At 40.5% G+C, this 12697-nt stretch overlaps 1 protein-coding gene across 11 annotated transcripts in view; it reads right to left on the reverse strand.

Moving 5' to 3' along the window:
- nr6a1.L (nuclear receptor subfamily 6 group A member 1 L homeolog) overlaps positions 1 to 12697 on the reverse strand; it is a 169325-nt gene that overhangs the window by 33636 nt on the left and 122992 nt on the right. The window contains exon 1 of one of the 11 annotated variants that reach the window (XM_018229565.2): positions 4777 to 4935. The exons of the other annotated variants lie outside the window; for them this stretch is intronic. Within the exon in view, the coding sequence (XP_018085054.1) occupies positions 4777 to 4792 (16 nt within the window). The 5' untranslated portion in view covers positions 4793 to 4935. Of the gene's footprint in view, positions 1 to 4776; positions 4936 to 12697 lie in introns of those variants that run through there. 11 annotated transcript variants of the gene reach the window in all.

A 12697-nucleotide genomic window follows, 5' to 3' on the forward strand; every position in this document is an offset into this window, starting at 1 on the left:
CAGTGCACATTAAAGGGGGCATTGTTTCCAAAGGTCATGGTGGGGTTCCATCCATATTCCCAAGCAATATATGAACTGTGGTGACATTAGGGCAACGAATATACAGTTTCTGTTCCAAAGTCAGTGGACTTTGTATCACACTCTGTATCTGAAACCAATTCATGAGGCTGACTAATATTAGGTCTAAACCTTTGGAATGGTTAGGTCCAATATTAGTAGTGAATAATTGAAATTACAGTTTTGGCAGGAATGTAAAATATACACAAAGTAGTTGTTCAGCGCCTTGGCTACCCCAGGTAACTATCATCCCAAAAAGCTTGTAAAGCATTCCAGATGCATTGAACTACATTTTCTAGCATTTGCCTGATGGGAACTTGCTGATAGACCTGACTACAAGGGTAACATGATCACGCTATGGTTACGCCTAATCTAAACATTCCTCAAACTTTGCACCAAGGTTTGAATAAATATATTGAAAATGTAATCAGTAATGGGAGACCCATGTTCTTTAGAGAGGAAGACATGGTTTATTGTTATTATTGTGACTTTATTCTAATGATAAATGAATATTCTAATTAAATAATATACTTAAACTTTAAGATCATGTTGAACGCACACGGTGCCCTCAACCAGAATACAACGTCCATAATTTGTTTCTAAAATTTTAGGTCCAAAAGAAGGAATTGAAAAACTAAACTAATCAGTTGTTGAAAGTTCAAATATATGACTACTGTACCTCAAGAGTGTGCCACAACATGTTTGTGACCACACACACATTAGTATAAACTAACCCCCCCCAGTAAAATACAATCTCCTTCTCAGGCATTTAAGGAACCAGCTAAAGATGTAAAGGCTTCACCCAGCCCTCAGGCTGCAAGTCAAGTATACTGGGTTGCCAAATAACAAGGTTTACATTCTAGAAAGGAATTTGCATTTCAAAACCTGATTTAGTTCAGAAAACACTGTGTGCACGTGTAAGCCTGGGTATGCTATTGGGATGGGCAAATTTCAAATACGTTTTTGGCCCAGCTAGGCTTTGGTAGAAGTCTGAACATTTTAAAGAAAATAACTTCTCTCTGTAGTTAGGAGATTGAAGGGAAATCTTAAGCCCCAATCTTGTCAAAATTTAAGACCATGTAATGCATTTTTTATAACCTTTTTAGCCTTCCCATCTTGAATACATTAAGAATGTTAAGCACAAGTAAATGTTCCGACTGCATAATTCTTTATTCATTAAATAAATCTGCCCAAATGGAAGTCCAAGTGCCAGATACGGCTTTTCAATGGATCTTTATGGCCAACAGACTGCTTGAATGACATTATAATGTGATAACAAGATGACCTCTGAATATGAGGCACATTGTCTATATTGATAATAAAGTCAGTTATATCTCTCGTGAAAGACATCCAAAGTTTTGCGTTAAGTTCTCTTGGCCATCAGTCATTGAGAACTAGGGGGTTTATTCAAGTGTTGTAGTTAGGGTTGCCACCTGGCCGGTAAAGATAGTGGTTGATCCCAATGTTGTTAATAGGGAAAAAAGATAAATATATAGAAAGGCCGGTATTCTTTTCCAGAAAAGGTGGCAACCCTAGTTGTAGTTCAGAACTTGACAGCCATGGACTCATATGCATTTTATATTCTGATATTCTCAGACATGCAACTCTTTTTGTCATTTCCAGGAGCATTGCTATTTTCTACTAAAAAAAAACTGTTCTAACTGTACATAAGTCACTGTATGGTGTATCACCTTGCATTTGTGCCACAGACCAGGCATATTTACAAAGCACATTTTAATACTCTTATTTCATTGTTGACCACTTAACGAAAACTATATTAAATTTATATTAAATGATAACACAAATACATGTAAACACAAAGGGCTTAAAAAGCCTTGTCACTTATTGATCCTTTACAGATGCCAAAATCTCTCCTTCCCCTCCCCCTGAAGGAGCAAACCAGCCCCCATCTCAACAGACTTCCTGGACAGTCAACCCATGTGCTGAAAGACTGGATTTTGCTGCTCTGCTGAATTTGGCAGTGAGATAGCCCCTCCCCACCAGAAAGAATTATTAGGTGAACTACTTAAATATAGAGATTACAAACTGCAAGGTTGGGTTAAATCCTGCTAAATTGTATTCAAAGCTCCCAGTTTAGCATGATAAGCTTTTCTTTAGAATAAGTGTTCAGTGATTGACAGCTATAATCAGTGGAAGAGGCAGCTTCATTGGCCAAAGCCAAAAATATTACCTGGCAGATTGCAAATTTTGGAGGAAGATTGGAGGAAGAAGTCTCCATTAACCACAAGAAGGTAAAGGCAATGAAGTACATAAGGCTATTCCTGTGCAGCTAGAATTGCTCATTGTGCTAAATAAACATCATGCCAGTCACAGAAGAGGACAGTTTCACAATTAGTGGCATTTAGAGCATATACAAACCTTTGCCACCCGGGCCATCCTACTTTGGTCACTGTACAGTAGCTGTTGTACAATTACTTCAATTACTTTACACTAGAAGAATATAAGTAAGCAGTGAGGCACACATACACCAGACATGTCTAAAAATGAAGCATATCCTTTAACCGATCCCTTGATACTGTTAGCGCTGCTACATAGACTAACTAGCGATAAGAAAGTCCCAATCATTATTTCCTGTTTGTGTCTAAACTACAGGAATTGGAATTTTCCAGCAGGACATGCTGGGATGAAAAATGTGCATACATCTGTACGGTGAACTAAGGTGATAATTCTCACAAGGCTAATTAAATACTAGGATTGTCATGGATGCATCCAAAGCTTCCATCTGTTAAATGACCTTCAGATTATCCCAAAACATTGTTGATTACAAAATGCTCAAAGGCCTGGACTGTGTCAAGTTGTCGGATGGGCTGGGGGGTGTTTGGTGGCAGATTACAAGTAGCAACTTTTCTCTCTGAAGTAGAAAAGCCTGGTTTGAGTCCTGTGCCACCCACCTGAAACCTTGGGAATACCATTTAGGTCCCCGTGCCTAATGAAACTAGAATTTGATTTTAAGACATTGGGAATATAAAGAGCTTATACAGTACCAAAGCTATTAATCATAGATGCTTTGTGTGCCTTATGTGTTAACATTATGTCCTTGCAGACTGCTGTATTACACAAAAACCTGTCCTTTGGCAGCTCAGTGACACTTGTCAATCATCATTCATCTCATTCTCTGCCCAGCAGTTTATGACTTGAGATCCAATGCCAACCCCAATTTTCAACTGAAGAACATGGGATTATGGTTCATCTCTTATATAGCAGTGGCCTAATATTTTACCATATCAACCTGATCTCACTGTCAGTGAGATTAACATAACTTCTATATATGGTGTATTGGCAGGGCTTTTGGTTTTGTTGTTCACAATTTATTTGGTTCATTTTGGCATTCTTGGGGGTAAAGATTACAAATCCAACTTACTTTTGGAATTGGTTTGGGAGGCTACTACTGATCTAGTATACTTATGTGAGAAAACAACAACATATTACAATATGTAACTATCATAACACCTACTACTTTCAGGCACTGCCTCACCACAAGGCCATCTAGAATTGCCAGTTTCAAGGAATCACAAAACATTTTGTCTTGAGATGAACAAGTAACATTTGCTCCACTGACTCAGCACAGGTCCTGCAAAAGCAATACTACCTGAACTTTATAAAGTACAATACATCTCTATTTTTATATAGTAATAAAGGCCACAAGCATGCGACTGCTTGGGACAGCCGACTTTTAGCTATTTAAGTGGCAGTTTACAGCCTACAAATCTATAAAATTTGGTGAATATTTGGTGTTGATGAGACAAGACACCTTGCACATCCAACAATGGGACAGTGGTGGTAGACAGAAGAGGCGCAGGGTATTTCAATGGCTTGGGAAACAAACATGTTCTTTTTTTATGGAAGTGCACAGTATGCAAATACGGTGCCTTGTTCTTAGTGTAAGTGTAAATTGTGCTACACTTGCAATTGAAATTTGTGTTGACTTGTTATATGTAAACAGAGTTATCCAGGACTTGTGGGCTGGATATATAATATTTACACCAGCATAATCCATCGCTAAAAAGACTTGTCAGATCAAGCTAATAGGTTTCCTAAACGATTTGCCCCATTTCTTTTTTAGATCTAGTAAAAAAAAAAAAATTAATTAAATCTGGGGCTAAATTTACAAGTTTTGCGATTTTGTTTTTAAATGTGGAGGTCAAACCAGCAAATATGAATTACCAACACATTTTAACTTGTATCTCATAACAAGATAATAGTATTTTATAATAAAAGCAAATAGTTTATTGATGGCAACAGAACATAATATTAAGGTTAATATTCAAATAACCCTATACCTTTATAAATGCAGAAAAAAAAGCAGTTCTATGCAATATATAATATTAGCCATTGATCCAGTTGCATACAAATGAGCAAAGAATATATTTTTGGCTAAAAAGTTTTTAAGGCCATGGCTGATAACATCTATAAGTGCTCCAAACTGACAGCAAATAATAATAACAATAAGTAATATATATGTCTGTACATTGGCTTTATCTGTCAAATAACACAGAGATGCATGGGGTGTGTGTGCACGAGATTATGTACAAGTACGTGCATGAGATTCATCAAAACTGTTTGTGGGTGTGTAGAAAAATCTAATCCTGCTTATAGGTACAGTATCCAAGAAGCAAGAGCAAACCCATTCAGTATTAGAGCTATAAGGTTGTGAAATCCTAATATTGTCCCCAGTGCAGATTATAGTGGGTACTGTACCTTCCCATGTGTCCATCTCATGCCAGTGCGTGTGTGCTGGGGTGCAGCCATGGAGCTGGGTATGTTACCATGAACCCAGCAGCATCATGGGGACTCTCCTGTTGCTGTAATTGCCAGATCTGCTCTGAGGGCTGGGAGGGACAGAAACCCTCTCAGGTCAGTTTACGAGCTCGTCATGTGACTACAGTTCAAGCCCTAAGGTCAGCCCTGGTCTGGGGGGGGGGGAGTTTATTGCCCTGTGTTTATCAAAGTGGAACTGATCACCCTCATTCTCCCTGGATTACTGCAGTTCATGTTCAGGACCCTAAATAACCTTCCATTTATTTTTAATAAATACAAAGTACAAGTGCTCCCTGTTTAGGAATGTAATGGTTCCATATAAACTCCGGCTCTAGGAATGTAATGATTTAGTATAAACGCTGGCTATTGATATGCTGTTATCTCTGGGAAGAGTTTTGTAGTCTCTGTGCTTTGTATTCAGAATATGTGACCCTGGCATTATTTCCTAGCACCTATAAAATAGCACATATGTGCATTTATCCCTAGGCAACAATAAATTTGGCTCTTGCACACCCTAATGTACTGAAAGGTAAAGAAACCTGGTGCTCAGAGGTAGAGGTTCTGGCATCCAGTAACGTAACTAGAGGTGGGCGGGCCCTGGCCCAATTGCACCCTCTGCTCCCCTGGTAGTTCTGCCACTGCTGCCATCTCACAAATACTGCTCCATTGAAAAAAGTTCAATGGCACACAGGATTGATGCAAGCAAGATTGCCTTGCGTGTTTAATGCAGAGTGCAACGTTTCAGGGTCACGCCGCCTTTATCAAAACGCTTGAAAAAGAGGCGTGACTCCGAAACGTTGCACTCCTCCGCATTAAATAAGCAAGGCAATCTTGCTTGCATCAATCCTGTGTGCCATTGGACTTTTTTTCTATGGAGCATTTATCCCTAGGGCAAATATATATTGGAAATATTTTCTGCAAACGGATGCATAATTCTATGCATTATTAAATTCAGTTACCCAGGACCCCTAGAACAAAAAGACACACGATTATACTCTTGAATATGAAGCCGTCAGTATATCTCTCATTGCACAACTAAGCATTGTATTTCTTAGCTACCTCTGTCTTCCTAAGCATTCTGGCAGTTCCTTTGAGGATGCACTATTCCATAATATGAAAGTTGCAGACAAAAAGTTGAAAATCAATTAAAATGTCAAGATACTGTGAAAAGTAGAGCCTCATGTAGGCTGCCAGACCACATAGGGGCTACTAAATAGCCAATCACAGCCCTTATTTGGCATCCAAGGGACTTTTTTATGCTTGTGTTGTTCCCCAACTATTTTTACATTTGAATGTGGCTCACGGGTTAAAAAGGTTGGGGACCCCTGCTCTATCCCTTACCTTCCATAGCTGGGCTATTCCCATGCAATCCAGGAAAAGCCAACCTAAAGCTGGCCATAGATGTTGAGATTTTTAAAAGATCAGATCCTGATCATGAGACCACGATCTTCTCAGAATTTACCATCAACTAAAAAGACCAATTTGCCAGGAAAACAAAGGGGAGCTTTGCCCTGCAAACATAGATAGATTGCACTGGGACCGACAAAGATTTTTTGACCTGGCCGATCAATTTCCCGACAGATGTCGGCCGAAAAATCGTAAGATGTACGATCGTTCGAATACCACTAACCGCACGATAATTTCGAAGGATTGGTCGGGCTTCCCTAAAATCGGTCGTTCGGCAAGAAGAATCGTCGCGTCTATGGGGAGCTTTAGGAAGGCTCTTGCTGCCCCCATTAGTATAATCAGTGGACATCATGCTGACTAGATAGGCAGCTTGGATACTTATGCTGATGAGCTGGGAGCTGAGAAGAGATAAGGAGCTTTGGGCATTTACATGGAAAGAGCTCGGCTGGGGGCTGAGGAATGTCCTAAGATCAAGAGCATTCTAAAGTCAAAGTGGTTACTTTTACTATATTGTACATACTGTGTATATATATATATATATATATATATATATATATATATATATATATATATATATATATATATATATATATACACACACATTATGGACAGAGTCAGAATATATACTGTAAGTAATGCAAAGGCCAGTTATGTCTTCCTGCCTGGGAAAGACCAAAGGCATCCCTGCTAACATGTGATGGGCCCCAAGCCTGATACTGCTTTATACTGGTAATCCAGGACAGACAATTCACCAGCAACTCTTAAGGCAGCCTACTGAGCATATTTTGTTCCATAGCTATTGGATATTATAAAATAGAAGCCTTATTGTTGGTAACTCTCTGCACTGCTGGTTTTTTTTTTTTTGGTCGGTGTTTCTAAGTCTGTGGCAAAATGATTAAAAATAATATTCAATTACAAATGTCACACAAATCCTTTCAATGGCCTTTAATAGCCAGTTAGCCTCTTCCCTGGTAGCCAGGCCTGCTGTCCATTGTGACTGATTAGGGGGTGGGGCACTGGCCCTGAAGGGGTTAATTCAAATCCCCCCTTCAGGCGACTGAGCTATGCAAATGGACCCTTTAATGTAATGTCCCATTGTGCTGAAACAAGATGGACAGGAATTTGCGTATCTATAACAAATAGCAATTATGTAAATCGGCCAATTGTTGTGTGTTTGTGTTTTGTGGCCTCTGTTCTGTTAGCCTGGAATCAGCTGTGCCTAGTGAGTTTGCAAGGTGGACTTGAGATGGAACAGAAATAAAAAAAAAAATAACACCTTACAGAGATTCCACATGAACTTCATAGGCAGTTGAGGGCTGACTGAATCCCTTCTTCATCTGGATCTAATAGAAGAAAATGGAACTAGCCAGTAGCAAAAGAGTCATACAGAAATGCCCGTAAGACAAAATAGTTCTGACCACACAAACATATAAAAACATATATACGTGAAACTGCATGTATTTTATTATAAACAAATAAAGCACAACATAATGTGCAGCGGTGGACAAGAGGAGGAAGTGTGTATGCCTAAACACATTCAAAAGGCATTCAAATACAGATTGATACAGAAGGTAGGCCCAAAGCACACTCGGGAGACTATTTATCATGCTTTGCAAAATGATTAACATCAGGAAAATGCTGCGTTAAATCAGCCGATTCACTGGCCTCTGTTCACTACTGTGCACCTACAGGCACTGGATTGGGTGCAGACACGCAGAGCAGAAAAAATGCACACTTGATGGACGTCTTTTTTTAATCTTACTAATGTACACACACATTACTATTACATTGGATTTGTAACACAGAGGTACCAATAGCCTAAAATCAATAGACCGAAGTATGGCGGAGTTTACACTGTCTGGCATTCAGCAAAGTGGGGTGCATTAGAACACTGTCTTATTAACCAGTTCAATAAATAAGCCAGTAGTTTAGCCTGTGGGGAGGTGCTTTAACTTGACCTGTCATTTGCTAGAATGGAATCCATCAGCAGATTTTGGTCATAAAATTTTCAAATGTGCATTTTCTTAAAGTACCCAAGTTTTAAGTGAATCCCATTCCCATGAAAGGACAGGCAATTAAAACAGCACCCCTAAATTACCAAAATCACTGTAGATCTTGAATCTGTTCTTATGTACAGTATAGCAATGTTCTTAAACACATTAGGCACTCTGGAGTAGCCCATTGTGAATTTTGAGTTCATTTATCCCTCCAAAACCAATTCGGCAATTTATCTGCCGGTGTATGGGGGCTTCTGGCGGGTCTTCCCGATCGATATCTGGCCACAATATAGATTGGGAAGGTTTAATCTTTCTGCCGACCGACCCGTCAGAGCCCATTGCTCCTCGTTGTAATCTGATCGTTGGTGGGCATACCGGTGAAAAATCCGCACGTTTGGCGATGTCACCAGACGAGCGGATCTCTCCATGTATGGCCAGCTTTACAGTGAGATACCAAACACACAAGGCCACAGATACACTGGTTCACTGAGGTGAAAAAATGAGCAGCTGTCTGTTTAGAAACCAAGTGAAGGGGTCAGGTGGCTTCTCAGGAGCATGTACTATTTTAGTCTTTTTTATTTTAGTCTATTTTAGTGTTTGGTCTGACCAATTCCATAGAGTGCGAGATGACCATTTGGAAGGACAGCTGTCATTCTTCTACCTTGTGAGTATATTTTACAGCTGGATAAAACTTTAAATGAAAAAGAATAGTATTTGAAAGCTAGATTTTAAACATTTTCTTGTTTTGTAGCTAATTGTATATCAAAAGGAACCTAGTAGGAAGGACAAAGGCTTGTTTGGCTTAAAGTGGACCTGTCACCTACACATAAAAAGCTGCATAATGAAAGTCCTTTGCAAATGAAATATGAAACCCCAAAAAATGTTTTCATTAAAACATCCATACCTGTTATAAAGGTGTTTAAATAGCTAAACTGTCAATCAAATATTACCTGCCCCGCCTCTATGCCCGTGGCATAGAGGAGGGGCAGTCAATTACTTTCACTTTCCATTCAGCACTTCCTACATGTCACTGCTCTCCCCACATTCCCCCTTCCCTCCTCAGGCTCTATAATTGTGTAGGGCACTGCACATGGACATTAGGTCCCCCATTCTGGTGCATACACAAGATTTTGGGGTGATACACAATTTCCCTTAATAACCGTGTCCACAAAATGGCTGCTGCCTGCTTGCTGTGATTGTATAATTCCAAGACAGAAGGAAACACAATTTAAATAATAAATACAGTGTAAGTAAAGTTTAGTTTGCTCAACTAACATGATAGAAAATAATTTGAAATTATTTCTTAGGGTGACAGGTCCCCTTTAATGTTGCCACCTTTTCTGGAAAAAAATACTGGCCTTCCTATATATTTATCTTTTTTCCCTATTAATGACATTGGGATCAGCCATCATTTTTACAGGCCAGGCTGGTAAAATACCGGCCAGGTGGCAACCCTAGTTGGGCTGTAAGGGTGATTCAGGGAAACCAGAGTTTAATTCCTGTGTCACAACTCCCTGTGACCTTAGAAAATTCAAGTAATTCAAGTGGAGTTTCAACTACCAAAGTTTAAAAGGCTTATACAGTAGATGAGCTATGGCACAGAAAACAGCACTAACAGTGCTAGTTCTATTACAGAAGAACCAGTCATCATCATTTATTTATATAGCAAGACTGGGAGTCTGTGTTTGATTCTGACTAGAGCATGATCTGTCCTGGTGTGTATGATCTCTCTGCTCCTTGCTTGTGTTTCTCAACATAGTCCAAAACCATCCTGGGTTAACTGTTCACAGTGTGTGATGGTTTAGTAGACTGTAATTTCTACCTAGTCTTAACCTAAACATAACTGAACTACCAAGTCACGTAGATGGCTCATGTATTTCCTTCACATGGCCCATGAGCTTACATATTTTTGCCAAAGTTTGGTACGAAAACCTAATTTTGTTTGGTAGCAATTATTTTTGAAGGTAAACTGTGCACTGGAAATCTTTCTCCTTCTCCGTGAATATGGGTTAGCCCAAGCACTGGTGATTTCTTTCTGGGTTACGTATAAAGTGGACCATAATGCCTTCCAGTGGCAACAGTCAATATTGGATCATGACAACAATATTGGTCAAATGGTTGCCCTGGGTGGTGAGCCCTGCCAAGTAAAATGAGGCTCCAGTGGAAAAAAAATTGCCTCTCTCAAAATCGGTCACACGCTTAATATGCCCAACCACACCCAATTCTGCCAAAATCCCACCCATGATCCACCCAAACCCCATTGAAGTCATGCCCCTTTTTGCAATGTGTGAATTGGGTCTTTTTTCCCTCTATCACAAGACCCCTGACTCTAGTACCCCCCTGATGGCAACCTCGACGTCTTGGCCAAGTTTTGCCTAACCAAACTCCAGACAATGCTCCATGGTCCACTGTTTTTGAGGATTCAGGTGACATTTGAGTGCTGGAGGTAAGTTGAAATTCGGGAGTGTATTAATGACAGCAGGAAACTGGGCTGTAAATGCAGGTGACCAGGTGAGGGGGGGTTAAATCAGGGTGACTCCTGAAAAATGAGTCATGAGTTGACATGTCTGGTTTCCTTACACACTCCAAAAACAGAGTACAGGAAAACCACCCAGGGGAGATCCTGGCCCCTAGGCCGCCTGATGCAGCAGCAGTTGCTGCCACCCCCCCCCTTCCCCGTGCGCTACCTTTTTGCACCTGATGGGGTCCAGGAGGGCATCAGAGAGGGCCAGTACGTTAACGCAGAGAGCCTAACTGCGCTCTCTGTGCTAGAAGAGCCACATTTCCAGTTTGAGAACTGGAAATTCGGCTTTTAAAGTACCAGGAGCAGCATTTTTGCTGCCCCTGGTACCTAGTGGGGTGCTGCCTGAGGCGACAGCCTCAACTCGCCTCATCGGCGAAGCAACCCTGAAACCACCTAAGTAATGGTGGCCATACATGGGCAGATTAAAGCTGCCAATAACGGTCCTTTCGATCATTTTGGCAGCTTATCTGCCCATGTAGGTGGCGTTCTGATGGGACTTCCTGATCGATTTCAGGCCAAAAATTGGTCAGATATTGATTGGGCAGGTTTGATTTTTTTTTGGCGACCAAGGACTGCATCGGCTAGTTGATGTAGTCCTCGTCCTGTCGGCGCCCATTTTCTTCATTGTAATCCAATTGTTTGGCCCTAGGGATAAACGATCAGATTAACTTGATATCGCCCTATAGTAAATAGTAAAGAACTGGTACTTATTCCTCCGTGATTTTATTTAAGTATCGCAGCACCTTGCTTCCATCCAATGCCAGTAATAGTGGTTCAATTGTAATAGGTGTCGATACAAAACAGCGCAGAGGTTCTGCTGCAAAAGTGCCTTTATTAACACGACATGTTTCGAGCAACAAGGCTCTTTATCATGTCGTGTTAATAAAGGCACTTTTGCAGCAGAACCTCTGCGCTGTTTTGTATCGACACCTATTACAATTGAACCACTTGATATCGCCCTACCTTTGGTGGGCATATCGGATTAAGATTCGCTTGTTTGGCGACCTTGCCAAACAAATGGATCTTTAGTGTATGGCCACCTTAAGGGGAGAAGACAAACTACTTGCAAATAGTACCCTGGCCATAATTGAACAGAGGACCTGAGCACTGCAGAGCGGCAATACTAACTATCGCCCTGGTAACTGTGCCCTGACTGTAGTGGATATTGCCAGGAGAAGTCCACAGTTACCAAAAACATAGACAATGCTACGTAAATCTCCTCTCCAAGATATCCTTGGAATTTTGACCACTTTAATAGAGGTGATGACCCAGACTTCACTGTGACCTTTTGGACGTGGCCAGGTGGGTGTGTGGGCTGGCCCATAGTTTATTATGCAATCCTGGATAGAACCTCCCTTATGTACCAACCTTGGTAAAGCACATGATATGACACTCAAGGTAGTAATCTTGCTGAACTGGAATTAGACCCTATAAACAAAGAGAGATCACTTTCAGGCACAGGCATTGCAAGAAAGATTACGGAATCTGATGACCACAACAAACTGGTGTTCCAGAGTAGCTTCTATACTGCAACAGAGAATGTTACATAACACACAATCTTACACAACAACCTGGTGAAATGGTGGTGAATGATGGTGAAATGAAACAGGGGGTTCGATTGCTCAAGCAGAAAGCTGCAGGACAAAGATCATACAAAAAGTCTCAGTGTGGCAATGTTTCTTGACATTGTTTAGTGTCAAATTTGACTTCCGTGAGTTTATTTTTCTGCAGCAACTTTTAACCGAAACTGTCTGGGATGCATTGATTCTGGGCAGTTCAGATGAGGTCCCCCATAACTTCACTGGAAGCGGCATAATCAAGGGATTTAAAGGGAAAATCAACCCAATTTTAAATCATGTTTACCTTCATTTACTTTTTTAGTACGTTTAGTAAAACACGAGGGAGTCATTTATGCTTTATTAAATTCTCGTTA

The sequence above is a fragment of the Xenopus laevis genome, chromosome 8L (assembly GCF_017654675.1).
Source record: "Xenopus laevis strain J_2021 chromosome 8L, Xenopus_laevis_v10.1, whole genome shotgun sequence".
In the NCBI taxonomy this organism is placed as follows: Eukaryota; Metazoa; Chordata; class Amphibia; order Anura; family Pipidae; genus Xenopus; species Xenopus laevis.